The sequence below is a fragment of the Trifolium pratense genome, linkage group LG5 (assembly GCF_020283565.1).
Source record: "Trifolium pratense cultivar HEN17-A07 linkage group LG5, ARS_RC_1.1, whole genome shotgun sequence".
NCBI classification, from domain to species: Eukaryota; Viridiplantae; Streptophyta; class Magnoliopsida; order Fabales; family Fabaceae; genus Trifolium; species Trifolium pratense.
The window spans coordinates 8881854-8899763 of NC_060063.1; the positions used below are offsets into that span (position 1 = coordinate 8881854).

Sequence of the window (17910 nt, forward strand, 5' to 3'; positions counted from 1 at the left end):
TAGAAAAATAAGTTCAAAGCAACATGTGTGAATAGTGCACAACAGTCAACTGTGTCAATCAAATTGGGACGGAAGAAGTAGTAAAACAATACAATCAAAGGAGATCATATGAATAGTAAACAAAATCAAAAATATGTCATTTAGGGTTATTAATTAAAAAAATAGATTCGGTGAATAGAACTTGGTCAGACTGAATCACTGACGGTGTATAGCAATCACTATTATTGACCGTGTAAAAAATCAATACAAAGACAAATCGGTTTTGGTATTTGAAATATATTTTTCACCGAACCAAATAACACACGTTGTTGTAAGTGTAACATCACGTGTAAAATTTAAAGTTTCCTTTTCTGTTCCACTCACTCTGCTATTTATATATTTCAATTTGCAACTATCATCATCAAAACAACAAAGAGAAAAAACAGAGCAAGAAAGAAAAAATAATGGGTGTTGCAGCTTCAACTTCAACAATAACAACACCAGAATCATCGACAACACCAGAAGCTAAAATTTCAGGCATTTTCATATACCCAATTAAGTCATGTCGTGGAATTTCTCTTTCTCATTCTCCACTCACTCCTTCTGGTTGGTACCATATTTTTTCTTATACTTTTTATTTTTAATTTGAATTTAAATTATTTTTTTTTGCCGGTAGCTAATTGATAGAAATTCCACCTGAAAGGTAAATAAGCGGAGTGTCCGGGATTAAACGCTGGCTCTTGCATAATATATGACGTGATATCCCTGTTAACTGAGCTAAGCTTGTGCGGACAATTTGAATTTAAATTTATTTGAAACTTTTGATTCAATATGCTTTTTATTTGATGATAGGACTTAGATGGGATAGACAGTGGGTGGTTGTGAATTCAAAAGGAAGAGCATGTACTCAAAGAGTTGAACCAAAACTTGCTTTGGTTGAAATTGAACTTCCACCTGAAGCTTTTCTTGAACATTGGGAACCTACCACTGATTCCTTTATGGGTATATTACATTTTTCTTATACTCTCTCACAACATATCATACTTTTTACTTATTTATTTTAATTATTTTTGACACTTGTGTTTCTCATAATTTGAGAGTATGTTTGGTATCATAATAAGTATCTCAGAATTACGGTGAGTCCCTGTGATTCTAACGTATCCATTGTTGTATCAAACATAAGCTTAATAATGCTAGCAACACACTTTTAATGCATTTGCTTTTATCGATTAAAATTCACGAGTCCCATCAAATTTATGTCTACTCATGTTTGGTGGAACCTACATAAATTTCGATTGATACTGGTAAAAGAGGGTGTGTTGGAAAATGTGTGTTAAAGAGTGTGCTGCTAGCATTTCTCATATCCTTTTACTTAAGGATCATATTAATTAGTGTTCCGGGGTACTACTTAAGCAGAGTGACTCCCTAGAATGTGGACATAGGTTTGATTTCTAGTTCGAACTTTAATATAGTGTGGACCTTTAAATGTACTCCAGATTTTGAAAGAGATCGGTTTTTGACATTTTTGTAGTTGTGTAACCAATTCGAGTTTGAGTCAAACACATGAGTTTGATTTCTAGTTGATATATATAAAAGTTCAATTTTTGATAAAGTAAACCTTTAAATGCAATCCAGATCTTTAATACTTTGAGAAGAAGTATTCCTCAATCCTCATCATGAAATAATTCATGAGATTAATGATGTTACATGTGCAATGACATGAAACATGACAAAGAAACTTTAGTGGAGTAAGGAGATAGAGTTATTATTTTTTAACCATATTATTGGTGTGAAGTATCCATCACCTTTATCAATGACTAATATCCACCAGAAAACCCGAGTGACAACCTTTAGCGGAGTCTCCCAATTAACATCACATTGGTTGTGGCACACATGTTGGGTTCAAGTCTTATATCGACCATAAACGGACTAAATCTTGGATATATAAGAGAACTGACCCGTATAGTCAATGCTTAAGGTCTAACTGGTCCTGTACTCCCCAATAGTTAGCTTCAAATAAACAGCAACTGATGAAAGATACTAACACAAGAAAAATGATCTTGTGGGGACCAAAGATATATATTAGTGAGAAAAGACAGAAATCACAATTGGGTAGAGATGATAAGGTGTATATCCTTTTCAGGGTAGTGGAGCTATCTGGTGAGCTGGTTTTTCTGCTTACCCTAAATGGAAAATGTAAACTCTTTTTAACATCATCCAAAACAAGATTTGAAAATAAGTAATTGATGATTTGAGGCATTGACATATACATCATCAGATGCTTACTTAAACTTTACGTAATGAAAAAACTTCCACCTCGTTGTCTTTATCGGATCTAGATTCTCTCCTGCCATTTCTCTCCTGCTTCTTGTCCTGCATTGATATGAGCCGTCCATCTATTAGTCCATGTTGTTGACTGCTACAGTAAATTTAAATCAATGGCTGGAATTTGCGCAGGATCATCCAGTGGCTGGAGAGGATCCGGTTCCGTCTTTATCAAAAATCAAAATTGGTAGAAAACAAAGTGAGTGACTCACACACTTCTCATGAGCAACCCCAAAAACATTGCTTTTTCTATAAGCAACTGTTTGATTGAGTTTATGAAATAGCTTACAACCTAGTAACCTACCTATAACTTCTTCTGAGTTTATTCCTATAAGCTTATAAGATAAAATAATGAAAAACAACTTATGTGGAAATGCTTTTGCCGTAAACTCCTGTGCACAATTGACTTGATAAGTTGTTATTATTGAATAAATATTTAATTAAGCAGTTTGCTAAATGCACATTCAATTCAAACAAGCTTGACCTTAAAAGTATCTTATGTAGTTTGAACAGCATTTTTAATTTTAGTTTCCGCGTTTTATTTCGCACATTTTGTTCAAATTTCAATCTTAATTTGACAGATGCTTTGCTTTCCTTCTGTTCATAATTTTGAGAGAATTAAAAAATTGCAGCAGTTGAAACACTGAATGACTTTTGATTTTCATATTCTTCATGATCATGATTTTCATCTTTTTTCCCGAACTTTGCTTAGTTAATGAATAGCGTCTCTTTCTTCATGTTACAGTGTTGAAAGCACCTGGAATGGAACCTCTCAAAGTTTGTTTGAACAAACAGTATGAAGTAGCAGATGATATTACCGTGTGGGAATGGACTGGTTCTGCTTGGGACGAGGGAGCCGAAGCATCACAGTGGTTCTCGGATTATTTAGGAAATCCGACTAAACTGGTCCGCTTCAATACTGGTAACTTCCTTTAAACCTTAAAGAATAAGAAAATGACAATACATAACGTCCGCTTCAATATTGTTTCATTTATATGTTATGATTGCTTACAAAGTAAATGTGTGTAATATTATGTGAACCAAATTCGATTTGACTTATTCATCTAATGAATAATGGTTCCATGAACCGCTGGTCACAATGTGCATGATATAAATAACCACCATAACTCTCAGAGTAATGTTTCGAAATGCAGCTACGGAAGTTAGAAAAGTAGATCCTGATTATGTTGAGGAACAGCACCAAACCTTCTTCAGTGATGGTTATCCGTTCTTACTCGTATCTCAGGTCAGTTAAGTAGCAGTTGGGAAATCAAGTATAAATTTAATTGTACGAGTCTTTACATTTTATTTCATTTATTACTTTCAGGAATCGCTGGATGCACTAAACAAGCTTCTAGAAGAACCTATACCTATGAATCGTTTCAGACCCAAGTATCGAATTGTTCATGCCTTCTTGTCTATTATTTCATATATAGGTTACTAGTTTAGATCACATAATTGAGATTTTGGTGCCATGTGGTGCAGTATACTTGTTGAAGGTTGTGAACCATATTCTGAAGACCTATGGAGAGATATCAAGATAAGCAGGTTTTCATTTAAGGGTGTCAAGTTGTGCGCCCGTTGTAAGGTGAAGAGTTCTTCTACTTTATAACTTCTTGCATATCATCAGAACATGTATACCATAACTTAAGCTAACAATGCTAGTTTCTAATATGTACCACAACAATGTACATAGATTAATTATTGTAGTATGTAGGCAGAGGCTGGATAATGTTTCGAGCCTTTTAAATGACAGTTGCCAATCTACTTTTTCGTGTTATTTCTAAATCTAGTTATGCAGATCACTCTCGATCAAAGCGAGTTGTACTGGAAAAAAGATAGACCATATTATTTATATACTATGAAGCATAGACACGGACACCGAACACGACATGGACAGTGATACGTCGACATCGACAATGATTTGAGAAAATGACATAATTTAATATATGACATAATTTAATGTAATCATAAGTGTCGTGTCGGTATCAAAGCAGTGACCCGTGTCCAACACTGGAACACGCCTAATCCGATGAGCCGAAGAGTGTCTGTGCTTCATAGTTTTTATATAAGTTTACTGTAAACCCTAAGTTTGATGAATAGAAAGGAATTACAGTTGCTCCATAGTCAGATATAGGCAAAATAGTGATAAGCGACTGCTTAGGATCGTCTTGAAAACAGGTAAAAGAGGAACTTGACCCTAACCGCGACCTGCCGGTAGAATCAAAGTTATCAAGGAAAAGAGGAACTTGACCCTAACCGCGACCTGCCGGTAGAACCAAAGTTATCAAAGAAAGTGCGACCCTAACCGCGACCTGCCGGTAGAACCAACACTATAAAGTTCTTATCACAAGAACAAAGAAAAAGTTCTCAAAGAGAAACTCTCAAATTAGATTATATTCAAAGTTGTCTTTGAAAAGTACATGAGAGCCTTATTTATAGCCTATTGTTGTGAATTCGGATTGAATCACACCAATAAAATAATTGATGTGTAGAGCAAATAACGATTAAGCAATCAAATAATGAGATCGGCAATAAAAATCACAAATCAAAAGATAAAGCGATAAAAAAAAAGGAACACAAGAGAATTGTTTACCCAGTTCAGTCAATGTGACCTACACTGGGGGAGAGAGCAGCTCTCCGATCCACTATCAAAGTTCTTCCTTGATTACAATGAAATTCACCACAAGAGTTACAAGATTTAGAGTTTTTCCTAAATCTACCCTAAGCCCGAATTTCTTCCCGTGACCAAGAAATTGAATATGAAAGTGTTTCCCAAGGTGATAGAATGTTTCCCTAACCCTAGAGTCTTCCCAAGATGTAATCTCTCAACCCTAGCCTTTTTGTTAGCCTTTGAAACCCTAAAATCCCCTTAAAAAAGTCAGAAAACGCATAACATATATATAGGCCCGCAGACACTACGCCTGGGCGCAGCCTCCCACGCCTGGGCGTGAGCAGGCAGAGTTCAACCCAGTTTTTCACGCCTGGGCGCCAGCTCCCACGCCTGGGCGTGAGCAGGCAGAGACTACCAAAACATGATTTTCTGATTTTTGCATTATTTCAAGGCAATATTCAACAATTCTCCACCTTGCCTTTAAATCAATGGTGATGCCGACTTCTCATCAACCACCGTGCTGCTCTCTCCAACCTCCGTCTACTCTTCAACGAAGTTATTCAAGTCCAAGCAATGCTTGAACTTAGCTCTAGGTAACGATTTGGTGAACATGTCAGCTGGATTCTCCTCCGATGCAATTTTCTCCACCATGATCTCTTTTGTCTCAATCATGTCTCTTACAAAATGCAACCGAATGTCAATGTGCTTTGTCCTTTCATGATACACCTGGTGATTTGCCAAATGAATGGCACTTTGACTGTGACAATGTATCTTCACACATCCTTGACTAATCCCCATTTCTCCAATCATACCCTTCAACCATATGGCTTCCTTGACCCCTTCAACGAGGGCTATGTATTCTGCTTGAGTTGTTGACAAGGCTACAACAGATTGTTGATTGGCCTTCCACGTTACCGCCGTACCGAACAATGTAAACACAAAACCCGATAAGGATTTTCTAGTGTCTATGTTACCTGCATAGTCCGCATCCACATATCCCTCCAAAGCATCTCTTCCTGGATCAGTTCTTGTGTACTTCAGACCACCCTTCAAAGAACCATTCAAATATCTCAGAACCCACTTCAAAGCTTGCCAATGAACTTGGCCCGGATTTGCCATAAACCGACTTACCACGCTAATTGCATATGATAAATTAGGCCTACTACAAACCATGTCATACATGATGCTTCCAACCCCACTTGCATAGGGAGTACTCTCCATCTTCTTTCTCTCATCCTCGGATTGAGGACACTGTTTTATCGACAACTTTGAATGGTGACCAAGTGGCGTATTCACTACCTTAGAATTTGTCATTCTAAACCGCTCCACCACTTTCTTCAAATAATCATGCTGAGATAAGAACAACTCACCTTTACTCCAGTCTCTCAAGATATCCATACCAAGTATCCTCTTCGCATTGCCAAGATCCTTCATCTCAAATTCACCATTTAGTTTCTCCTTGAGCCGTTGAATCTTTTGCTTGTCAGAACTTGCCATAAGAATATCATCTACATAAAGAAGAAGGTAGAGAATGACTTTCTCATTCCTCTTCATCATGTACACACAACTGTCATAGTTGCTTCTCACAAATCCAGTCTTCAATAAGAAATCATCAAACCGACGATACCACTGCCTTGGACTCTGCTTCAACCCATACAAAGATTTCTTTAACAAACACACTTTTGAATTGTCTTTCACAAAACCTTCAGGTTGTTGCATGTAGATAGTTTCTTCTAACTCTCCATGTAAGAATGCGGTCTTTACATCCATTTGTTCTAACTCAAGATCATACATGTTAACAATCGCCATAAGTACCCTTATAGAACAATGTTTCACCACAGGTGAGAAGATTTCGTTGTAATCAATCCCCTCAACCTGAGTAAAACCCTTTGCTACAAGTCTTGCCTTATACCTTGGTGCTTCGACCCCTGGTATACCTTCTTTTCTTTTGAACACCCACTTGCTACCAACTACCCTTTTATTTTTAGGTAATGGCACAAGCTTCCAAGTCTGGTTCTTCTCCAATGAAAGCATTTCCTCATTCATTGCCTTCAGCCAGTCTTGACTATCTATGCTTTCTGATGCTTCCCTGAAGTTCTTTGGTTCCGAGTCTTGCACTTCTTCAGCTGCATTCAAAGCATAACAAATAAGGTCAGCATAACCGAGTCTATTAGGTGGACGAATAACTCTCCTCTCCATATCTCTTGCTAGCTGATAGTCAGGAACAGTTGTTTCATCACTTCCACTTTCATCAGGTACTTGAGTCTCATCCTCCTATTCCCTCTCATCTGTGGAAGGCTCCACCTCAAACTGAATTCTCTCCACCCCCATTTCTGGTCTTTTCTCAAGGTCTTTGCACTTCATCCCCATTCGGGTCTCATCAAAAGTGACATCCCTGCTTATGATAAACTTTGATCCTTCAGGCTCCATCTTCCACAGCTTGTAACCTTTCACACCTTCAGGGTAACCAATGAAAACACACTTCACAGCTCTAGCATCAAGCTTATCTTGCTTGATATGTGCAAATGCTAAAGCTCCAAAGATTTTCAAGTTAGAGTAGTCTGCCGGCTTGCCACTCCAAACCTCCATAGGTGTCTTTAGATCAATTCCTGTTGATGGACATCTGTTGATCAAATATGCAGCAGTGTTAACTGCCTCTCCCCAGAAACTCTTGGGTAATCCAGCTCCCAACAGCATACATCTCACGCGCTCCAGCAAGGTCCTGTTCATCCTTTCAGCCAGTCCATTCTGCTGCGGTGTGTATGCAACGGTCTTATGCCTCTTTATACCTAGTTTCCTGCAAAACTCATTAAACTGCTCTGAAACAAACTCCAGGCCATTGTCAGTCCTTAAAAGTTTTAGTTTACTTCATGTTTGATTTTCTATTAAGGTATGTCATTCTTTGAATTTTTCAAAAGTGTCACTTTTATTCTTTATTATGTAAACCCATACCCTCCTAGAGTAATCATCAATTATTGAAAGAAAATATAAACCTCCCCCATGAGTAGACACAGATGCTGCACCCCAAAGATCCGAGTGAACATACTCGAATGGCCTAGTAGACTTATGCACTCCCACCCCAAACTTAACCTTATGTTGTTTTCCTAGAGTACAATTATCACAAAAGTCTAGTTTGTTCAATTTTTCTTTCTCTAGTAAACCTTGTTTAGCTAGTTCAACTAAACCCCTTTCACTAACATGACCTAACCTCAAATGTCATAGTTTAGTTATGTCTGCATTTTCAACACTAGTTACTAATGCATTAGAAATAACAGTTGAACCTTCTAAAATGTAAAGACCATTCATTTTAGACCCCTTAGCAATTACTAATGCACCATTAGAAATTCTCATTACCCCACGTTCAATCCTAGTACAATACCCTAGATTATCAAACATGCTTATGGAAATTAAATTTCTTTTAAGTTCAGGAATATACCTCACATTCTTCAAAAGGAAATCACGATCGTCATACATTTTAAGACGAATAGTACCCATACCTTGAACCTTGCACGCTTTATTGTTACCTAGACGGACGACTCCACCTTCTTTAAGCTCCAAAGTTTCAAAGTACTCCTTTCTTGGACAAATGTGATATGAGCACCCCGAGTCCATGACCCAGCTCTTCTCAGGTTCCCAACTTGTAACTGTCAATGCTCCTGCACTCTCATAACCTTCCTCTTCACTAACGGCAATTTGAGCTGACGAAATACCACCACCCCTTCTCTCAGGGCAGTCCTTCTTGAAGTGGCCTGGTTCATGACAATGATAGCACTTTAACTTGCCACCACCATCACCCTTTGACCTAGACTTGGACCTATGCTTCTTTCCCTTCCCCTTACTTTTGTTCTCGCTTCTTCCTCTCGCCACATTCAGCCCTTCTCCGCTGTCATCAATCCTCAAGTCTCTCATCTTAGTCATCTCCTTGGTTCTCAAAGCCGATTGGACTTCATCCAAGGTGATAGTACCTTCTTTGCCATAAAGCAATGCATCCTTGAGATTTTCAAATGACTTAGGTAAAGCACACAATAGGTGAAAAGCTTTGTCCTCGTCCTCCAAATTCACATCAATGTTCGCCAAATCGTCAATAATCTTATTGAACTCTGAAAGCTGCTCAACCACGGACTTGTTCTCCGACATACGATAGAAGAACAACCGTTCTTTCAGACACTGCTTATGTGCCAAGGACTTGGTCATATACAATGCATCAAGCTTCGACCACATCCCTGCAGCAGTCCTCTCCTTTGCTACTTCTCTCAACACATTATCCGCGAGGCACAAGATAATGGCACTCAATGCCTTATCATTCATCTCATTCTTCTCTGCTGCTGAGAAAGTATTAGGCATGTTCGCAATTCCTAACAATGCTTCTGAACACTTCTGTTGTGTTAATATTGCCCTCACCTTCACCTTCCACAACCCAAAGTCGTTACTCCCGGTGAACTTCTCAATGTCCCACTTAGAACCCATGATACTTAAATCGTTTGATCCTTTGCCCCACGGTGGGCGCCAATTGTTGTGAATTCGGATTGAATCACACCAATAAAATAATTGATGTGTGGAGCAAATAACGATTAAGCAATCAAATAATGAGATCGGCAATAAAAATCACAAATCAAAAGATAAAGCGATAAAGAAAAAAAGGAACACAAGAGAATTGTTTACCCAGTTCAGTCAATGTGACCTACTATGGGGGAGAGAGCAGCTCTCCGATCCACTATCAAAGTTCTTCCTTGATTACAATGAAATTCACCACAAGAGTTACAAGATTTAGAGTTTTTCCTAAATCTACCCTAAGCCCGAATTTCTTCCCGTGACCAAGAAATTCAATATGAAAGTGTTTCCCAAGGTGATAGAATGTTTCCCTAACCCTATAGTCTTCCCAAGATGAAATCTCTCAACCCTAGCCTTTTTGTTAGCCTTTGAAACCCTAAAATCCCCTTAAAAAAGTCAGAAAACGCATAACATATATATAGGCCCGCAGACACTACGCCTGGGCGCAGCCTCCCACGCCTGGGCGTGAGCAGGCAGAGTTGAACCCAGTTTTTCACGCCTGGGCGTCAGCTCCCACGCCTGGGCGTGAGCAGGCAGAGACTACCAAAACATGATTTTCTGATTTTTACATTATTTCAAGGCAATATTCAACACCTATCCTTACATAGTAGGATTTATTGTCCACTACCATACATTCATCATAGGACTTAGAAAATTCCCACTAACATGCTTATAAATTCCCACTAGCCAATATAATGACTTAGTGCACCACTAGAAAGCATTTAAAGAGCCTAAGGAGCAACTAAAGGTCATCTAAAAACCCTTCTAATACCAACAACGAAAATTACAATAAAAATAAAGAAAATTGGACTTAATTGTTTTCTGTTTTGTCAAATATTATTAGACCATAAATCAGCCCAAAGATGCTTCTTATCATGTGAAATGAGCTTCAAGTTGGGCTCAAGCATCTTCATCCAAATATTTTTTTGTGCATTTTTTTTATAAGTTTACTTCCACATGTTTAGGGAACTCATGATTGTATCATTCTCTCCCTCTTCAAGAGGATTTGTCCTCGAATCCAAACCTGCATAAATAACTAAAAGATTAGTAACAAAAATTCTCTCTTTTGGATATTCCCTTTCTTTTTGCAAGTTGAATTTTTTTCCTTCAATCTTCTCAAAGTTGTCATCCTTTTCAACCTTCTCGTTTATTTTCCTCTCATAAATTTCCTTCACTTTACATTCATTTTTCTTTTCTTCTTTTCTCTCAATATTTTCTTCCTCCACTTCTATAACATCATTATATTCTCTATCACAATTTTCTATGTTCTCTACTTCCTTTTCTTTACTTCTCTAAAAATTGGAATTTCTATTTTCTTCAATAACTTCTCCTTGAGATAAAGACTTTAGAGTACAAGAAGTAAAATAAACATTATTAAGAGGAATGATGACATTTTCGGTAGCCACAAAAATGCTATCAATTTCTTTTTCAATAATCTCTTCTTTTTCTTTCTCACTCTTAGGAATGGTGACATTTTCGATAGCCACAAAAATGTTCTCAATTTCTTTTTCAATAATCTCTTCTTCTCCCTTCACTTCACTTTCAAGTTTCTCCTTGCTCTCTTGTTTTCTTTTCTCTCTACCAATCTCTTTATTTTGGAAGTTACCCCAAAATACATCAAAATTTGCAATATGTTTTTTCGTTTGTCCCTCACTTTTCATTCTTCTATCTCCTTTTCTCCGTCTCTTTTTTTATAATTTTTTCTATAATTTCTCTCTATGCGATCAAACTTTTCATGAAGCTTTTGAAATTCTTGAAATAATAACTTTTCCAGATGTTTCATGGAGACATGCATTTCTTTCTCCATTTTTTTTTTCAACTATTTTTTTTTAACAAGATAAAAAAAAAACGATAGATCAAACCTGATTTCAAGAGCCGAAGCTCTGATACCAACTGATAAGCGACCACTTAGGATCGTCTTGAAAACAGGTAAAAGAGGAACTTGACCCTAACCGCGACCTGCCGGTAGAACCAAAGTTATCAAGGAAAAGAGAACTTGACCCTAACCGCGACCTGCCGGTGGAACCAAAGTTATCAAAGAAAGTGCGACCCTAACCGCGACCTGCCGGTAGAACCAACACTATAAAGTTCTTATCTCAAGAACAATGTTCTTATCACAAGAACAAAGAAAAAGTTCTCAAAGAGAAACTCTCAAATTAGATTATATTCAAAGTTGTCTTTGAAAAGTACATGAGAGCCTTATTTATAGCCTATCCTTACATAGTAGGATTTATTGTCCACTACCATACATTCATCATAGGACTTAGAAAATTCCCACTAACATGCTTATAAATTCCCACTAGCCAATATAATGAGCCTAGGGAGCAACTAAAGGTCATCTAAAAACCCTTCTAATACCAAAAACGAAAATTACAATAAAAATAAAGAAAATTAGACTTAATTGTTTTCTGTTTAGTCCAATATTATTAGACCATAAATCAGCCCAAAGATGTTTCTTATCATGTGAAATGAGCTTCAAGTTGGGCTCAAGCATCTTCATCCAAATATTTTTTTGTGCATTTTTTTTATAAGTTTCCTTCCACATGTTTAGGGAACTCATGATCGTATCAAATAGGCTGAACTTCGTTACCATATTGTGTTGTGTTCATTGTTTGTGGTCTATGAAGTACGGACACGATACACACACCGACACTTCGACACCAATAATAATTTGAGAAAATGACACAATTCAATGTAATCATAAGTGTCGGTGTCGCATCGGTGTACACCAGGACACCTAATCCGAGGAGTGTCCGTGCTTCATTATTTGTGGTTTACGTATCTTTATTCTTTTGAATTGGGGTTTCTGTTCTAACATTAAAGATTCTTATTATGGTCAGGTGCCGACAATCAATCAAGAAACAGCAATAGGAGGATCTGAACCAACTGAAACTATGATGAAATTTAGGTCTGGCCAAGTCATAAGACCAAATGATAAAAACAAAAACAAGGTCAGATATTCATTCATCAAACTTAAAATGAAAATGTCCATTTTGTTCATTGATCTCAAGTGACATGTTGTGTTGCAGGTTTACTTTGGTCAGAATATAGTTTGGAATTGGAGGGACTCTTCTGCTAAAGGAGATGGAAAAGTGCTTAAATTGGGAGATCCTGTTTATGTTAACAAAAAGGTTTCTTCTTCAGCAGAAGCAGCAGCTTAAAAGGATACAATGACACAAACTTTATCAATTATGAGTATAAGTTGCTTTAAATGCCCTTTCATTTGGGAATAATTTTCTGAATATTCTTTTAGAAGTGTACTTTGTGTATGATTACTAAAGTGTTTAAATAGACCACTTTATGCTTAATTAAAGGGTTGAATAAGACTATATAAATGATTACACAAGATAAAATTATATTTACAACAATTTTTAATTTTCTTTTTGTTCATATGTGAAGACCAAGAATGAATTGGTTTAAGTAATAATTAAGAGTCTTGCCCCCCTTATGCAGGTGGTGATTGGTCTGAATTCTGTGAATGGAAAAAATTTGGTTAAAATGAGAGAACTCACATTGTAAGTCCCACAAATTCTCCGACATAGATTTATCAAATCTCTAACATGTGCCAATTCAATAAAGAAAATTATAGCATATATATATCATATAAAAGGAAGTTGCTAGCTAACTCTAACAAACTAAAAAAATTTATTTATTGTAAAGAACATTGAAACATAATTTTCTTACTACACCACTTATTTTGTACTTCACAAATGAAAAATACAATAAGATCTTATTATAGGTATCAAAAGAAAACAAATAACATTATATAAAGAAGGAAACAAAATAACCAATCAACCATAGATGAATTCACTTCTTATTAGGTTTTAAGAGTCAGTAGTTAAGTATCACATCGACTATGAAATAATAAAACTTTGGATGAAGATGTGGCTTCTATCTCTTATTGTCTTGAAGTATTGGCCTGATATTTCTTCCGAGTTTCCTCGGACTCACAAACACTTATGGAGAAGACCATTATAATCAGTAGGCCCATATGGTTCAAATAGCTCAGCAAAAGTATTCTTCTTTCTTAGATGGTTACATTTCATGTCTCTGCACAATTGATCATTATACCATATACCACAAGTAACAATGCATGATCTCTTATTAAAATTTTTAGTATTTTGTTTCATGTTGTCTTCCCACATTTTTATATCCTTCTCCATTTCTCTTACACTTGGTAGTTCAATGTTTTCATTCAAAAGATGTGCTAACCATTGACATCTCAATTCATTAGTAAGAACAGTTGATAAGCTCTCATCGTATCCTATTATTGCAAGTTGTGGAATTCGAGGGTGAATTATTTGCCTGAAAAAAAAAATCACATTTTTGCATGAGTAGTAAGTAGTACAATAGATATTTGGAAAAAATTGCACATCATATAAAAAGGTTTAAATATGTTTTTCATTTTTATAAAATTAACGAATTTTAGTTTCCGTTGCTATTAAAAAAAAATCACATTTCATTCCAATTATTTTTTGTTTTGTTATTAGTTCCTATTAACTAAATTATGTTCAATTTAATGTAACTTTTATGAACCTTTTATATTAAAGATGTTTCTATATATTATAAAAAAAAAAAAAGTGTTTATACTATGCCTATCTATTATGTTAAACCTATAAGTCCATATTATGTTAAAATACCAAAAAACATATCAAATTTTTTTTCATTAGGGATTAAAAATAAAACTGAAAATTTTGTAGAGATGAAAATATGTAATTTTTTTTATAGGAACAAAAACCAAAATTCGATAATTTTATAGGAACGAAAAATATATTTAACCTCATAAAAAACATTGGTAGAATATGATATTATTAACGGTGTAACTATTGAACCTTGAACAATCATAGCCTCGTCACATCCTAACCATCCTAAGTCGTTAGGTATATAGATTTATATATATATTGCTCAACCATTCATTTTTTTCATCTAATGTAGAAGTATTACGTACTCACAGTTAAAATACTAACAAATTTCCATAAACAATTATTTTTCTTTTTGATTCCTAACATTTTCGTATTTTTAATCCTAGCTTGTCATTAAGTTTTGTGCAAAGAACATTCAAACCGGTACACAGAAATTAGAATTCTCTCTATTTTCTCGAGTAAAAAATAGAGAGGATCTTGATTCAGCTCACACATTCCCTAATATGTTGCTAGGGAATTAATGGAACAAAAATGTTGGTGAGTTGGAGATCCCCAAACTATTTCTTTTATCAAATTTAAAAGTATAGATATATGGCACACACAATATAAATGTAAATAATGACTCTACAATACTCCCTCTAATTCTTTTGTTAAGACAGACTCCACTTTTCTATATATTAATTGAATAATTAATGTGCTATTATATATTAGATACATTAATTATTCAATTAAATCTAGAAAAGTGAAGTGTCTCTATTTAAAATAACTCGAGGGAGTAAAAACAATAGATTAAAAAAAAATTATACTTGTACCAAATAAAAATAAAAATAGATTACACTTACAAACTTACCTGTAGAGGGGAATTGAATTTGCTGAGTTTAGGGACCCATTTATATAATTTTGAAATATTGAAGATTTGAATATGCTTCTAAGTTTTTGGTCACCTTTATATCCTGTAGCAAGAATAACTAGATCTGTTTCATGGGGTTTACTTTCACCATTAATGATTAAACCATCTTTGTAGAAGCTAAAGCTTTGTGATTTCTTTATAACAATGGATCCATTTTTCACTTTGTCAAAGAAAAAATCTGGAAGCACCCCAGTTCGATATGCAGTGGTATCTTGAAGAAAACTATGATTAGGTATCAACCCATACTTCTTCAGTGGCAACTTCCATCTTAAATATGTTTCAACAAGTTTTGAAATTCCCATTCTCTAAAAATTGAAAATACTATTATTAGATTAAAGCACACACAATTCAATTTTAAACCGCACACACACTATATGAATTTTCTAAGAGTTTGGTCTAACTCAACCCTACGAAATCGACTTGTATAAAGTGAGGATTGATAAATGCAAAATTTATGAAGAATGTTAACACGTGTCTTAAAAGCACACGTTAAGAAGATAAATGTGATCATTTTATTAAAACTTGTAAACTCAATTTTTTAAGCATTAAATATTTTGTATTAACATGATCTAAAAAATGGTTTGAAGGTGAACAGTTATCACTTTTAATATAAAACAAAAATGTTTGAATAAATATCAATCAAAGTAAAAACATTATTTTTTTTTTACAAAGTAAAAAAAATTATCTTAATAATAAAAATAGATAATAAAAGTGGTGGAATTACAAAAACCTCATTAAAACTTCTTTTTCAATTTAAAAAATTATTCATTTTTTTAGTTTAATTAATAAAATATAAATAATTAATCTATGAAAATAAATCTAACCAAATCGATTATATGCTATATCACTTAAAATATATTAAATTATTATTTTTAGGTATAAAAATCTGAATAATCAAGAGTCCAAAACTAAATGATTTTAAAATAAGGATTAATTTCACGAGTATTTAAATATAAGAGGACTAAAACTGTAATTAAGTTGTGATATTCGAATGGATCTTACCGGTGGTGAAAGTAAAGTGGCCAAAAGGCTAAGTAGGAATGGTTCTCCAGGCTTGTGAAGTGAAAGCTCCGCAAAACGGTTGTAATATAAGAATCCAAGATTAATGCTCCCAATTTTAAAATCTGGGATAAACCAGTGTATGGTTCTTGGGATAATTGTGCAAGGATGAGTGACTCCTATAGAGGTGATAAATGGATTAATAAACAAAAATAATCAAAACTAGTTATTTTTAAAAACTAATAATATAGTCTTTCTTAACTGGATTTGGATTTTTTAAAATTACTTATTTTACATTCTAAAATGAATTGTCCACTTTAAAAGAAGCAGGACCATATCGTTACAAAATTTTGAACAAATTTAACATGATTCATTTTCTCTACAACAGTATAAATTAAACTGAGTCATCTTGTCATCTTAAATATACTGTTGTAGAGAAAATGAATTAAATCATTTTATACTCCATATGCAGAAAGCATAATTTGTCTGAATTTATCTAAGAGCATTTAAATGAGATGACACCAGGAGTTGATCTCGGGTTCTCCCGAACGATCTGTCCAAAATAACAACAAATGTAAAAAAAATGTGAGAAAATTAAAGTTAAACCAAATTTTAATTCATATACCTCTGTGGTGAAATTCTTAGTATCTTGGACAGCAAGATTCCATGTACCCTTGGTGGAAAAAGGACTACCATTACCACCCCATAATTCCCATGACTTAATATCTTCATTAGATTGACTTCCAACATAATCTATATCAATGACTTTAGAATTGAATTTAATGTAAGGAATGATAGAAAAATGTTGAGCATAGGACTTAACATAATGTAACACTTGTTGATTACTTGGACAATCTTCTTTTATTGAAGAATCCCACGGAAAATCTGAAAATTGATAGAATTCTTTGTTTGTTTGGAGTTTGGTAGATTGAATAGTTTGCTTCCATACTCCACCAATTTCATCATCAGCTTCATATACAATTGGATGTAAACCAATCTCTAGAACATATTTGCATGCAAGTAAGCCACTTATTCCTGTTCCAACAATTGCAACTTTTTTTTCCATTTCATATATATGAATGTGATTAATTAACCCTTGTGTTGTCTCGTACTAATAAATTTTATGAACTCAAAATTTTGTTGTAGGTACCAAAGGGAAAATTGTGTGGACTGAGTGTAGTAGTATGATATCTTATAAGTTTTGTTTCTTGCACGTTTAATTTATATTCAATATTATTATATGGAAAATGCTAAACAGTGGGGCACTAGTTAAGGATACAAATATAGAAGTTTTATCTCGTAAATTGTGCATTCAATGTTTTAATGATGTGAAAAGTTATTCTCTCTCATCATTAAATTTATCATTTATTTCCTTTATTAGTATGTTTAACTAGTGCCCCTAGCATGACCCTTATTATATTAAAGTTGTACTATGAAAAAATAATACAAAAATTCAAATATATTAAAGTAGGTACCAACTACCATGGGACAAAAAATAATTAGTGCTTAATTTCATATTTCATCCTCGTTTATTTTAGGTTTTTGCCTCTTAAAAATATATATTTATTTTAAGTTTTAATTTGTTAAAAGTTTCAAGTATAGACTTTTACGTTACTGATGTTAACATAAGTTCGTCCTTTTTGTTTTTGTTTTTTTAAGAAGCCAAATGATTTAAGAAGCTAAATGAATATATTAAATAACAAGAAAAAATGTTCTAAGATTTTAGAAAAAGAAAGCAAGTCATTAACCATCATATATTTAAAGCATAATTATAATTCTTCTGTCGAGTCTTTAACCACCATCAAGCAAGAGTTTTAACCTTATCAAGTAACACATCGGCAAAGATCCCTTGATTAGAGAAAACCCTATTATTTATTTCCTTCTAAATA

The 17910-nt window shown here is 34.4% G+C and overlaps 2 protein-coding genes across 2 annotated transcripts; one reads left to right on the forward strand and one right to left on the reverse strand.

Moving 5' to 3' along the window:
• Positions 1-384: 384 nt before the first annotated feature.
• LOC123885147 (mitochondrial amidoxime-reducing component 1-like) lies at positions 385-12844 on the forward strand. The gene is made up of 8 exons (XM_045934414.1): positions 385-585; positions 832-981; positions 3050-3226; positions 3459-3550; positions 3632-3696; positions 3790-3892; positions 12310-12420; positions 12499-12844. Exons 1-8 carry the CDS (start codon positions 444-446, stop codon positions 12628-12630), a joined length of 972 nt encoding a protein of 323 aa, XP_045790370.1. The 5' UTR covers positions 385-443; the 3' UTR covers positions 12631-12844.
• A 300-nt stretch (positions 12845-13144) lies between these two features.
• On the reverse strand, positions 13145-17211 carry LOC123885995 (probable flavin-containing monooxygenase 1). Its single transcript, XM_045935337.1, has 5 exons — positions 16647-17211; positions 16544-16574; positions 16025-16200; positions 14963-15327; positions 13145-13774 (listed from the first exon to the last, which is right to left on the reverse strand). The coding sequence occupies exons 1-5, from the start codon at positions 17085-17087 to the stop codon at positions 13417-13419; spliced, it is 1371 nt and encodes a 456-aa protein (XP_045791293.1). The 5' UTR covers positions 17088-17211; the 3' UTR covers positions 13145-13416.
• Between the last annotated feature and the right edge of the window lie 699 nt (positions 17212-17910).

Excerpts from the sequence above, each read along its gene's own strand:
- LOC123885147 (XM_045934414.1), top strand. The coding sequence starts at position 444 with ATGGGTGTTGCAGCTTCAACTTCAACAATAACAACACCAGAATCATCG. Across the intron at positions 982-3,049 it reads TACCACTGATTCCTTTATGG|TGTTGAAAGCACCTGGAATG; the intron begins GTATATTACATT and ends TTCATGTTACAG. Across the intron at positions 3,227-3,458 it reads ACTGGTCCGCTTCAATACTG|CTACGGAAGTTAGAAAAGTA; the intron begins GTAACTTCCTTT and ends TTCGAAATGCAG.
- LOC123885995 (XM_045935337.1), bottom strand. The coding sequence starts at position 17,087 with ATGGAAAAAAAAGTTGCAATTGTTGGAACAGGAATAAGTGGCTTACTT. Across the intron at positions 16,201-16,543 it reads GAACCCGAGATCAACTCCTG|GAGTCACTCATCCTTGCACA; the intron begins GTGTCATCTCAT and ends TCACCTCTATAG. Across the intron at positions 15,328-16,024 it reads CCACTTTACTTTCACCACCG|AGAATGGGAATTTCAAAACT; the intron begins GTAAGATCCATT and ends TTCAATTTTTAG.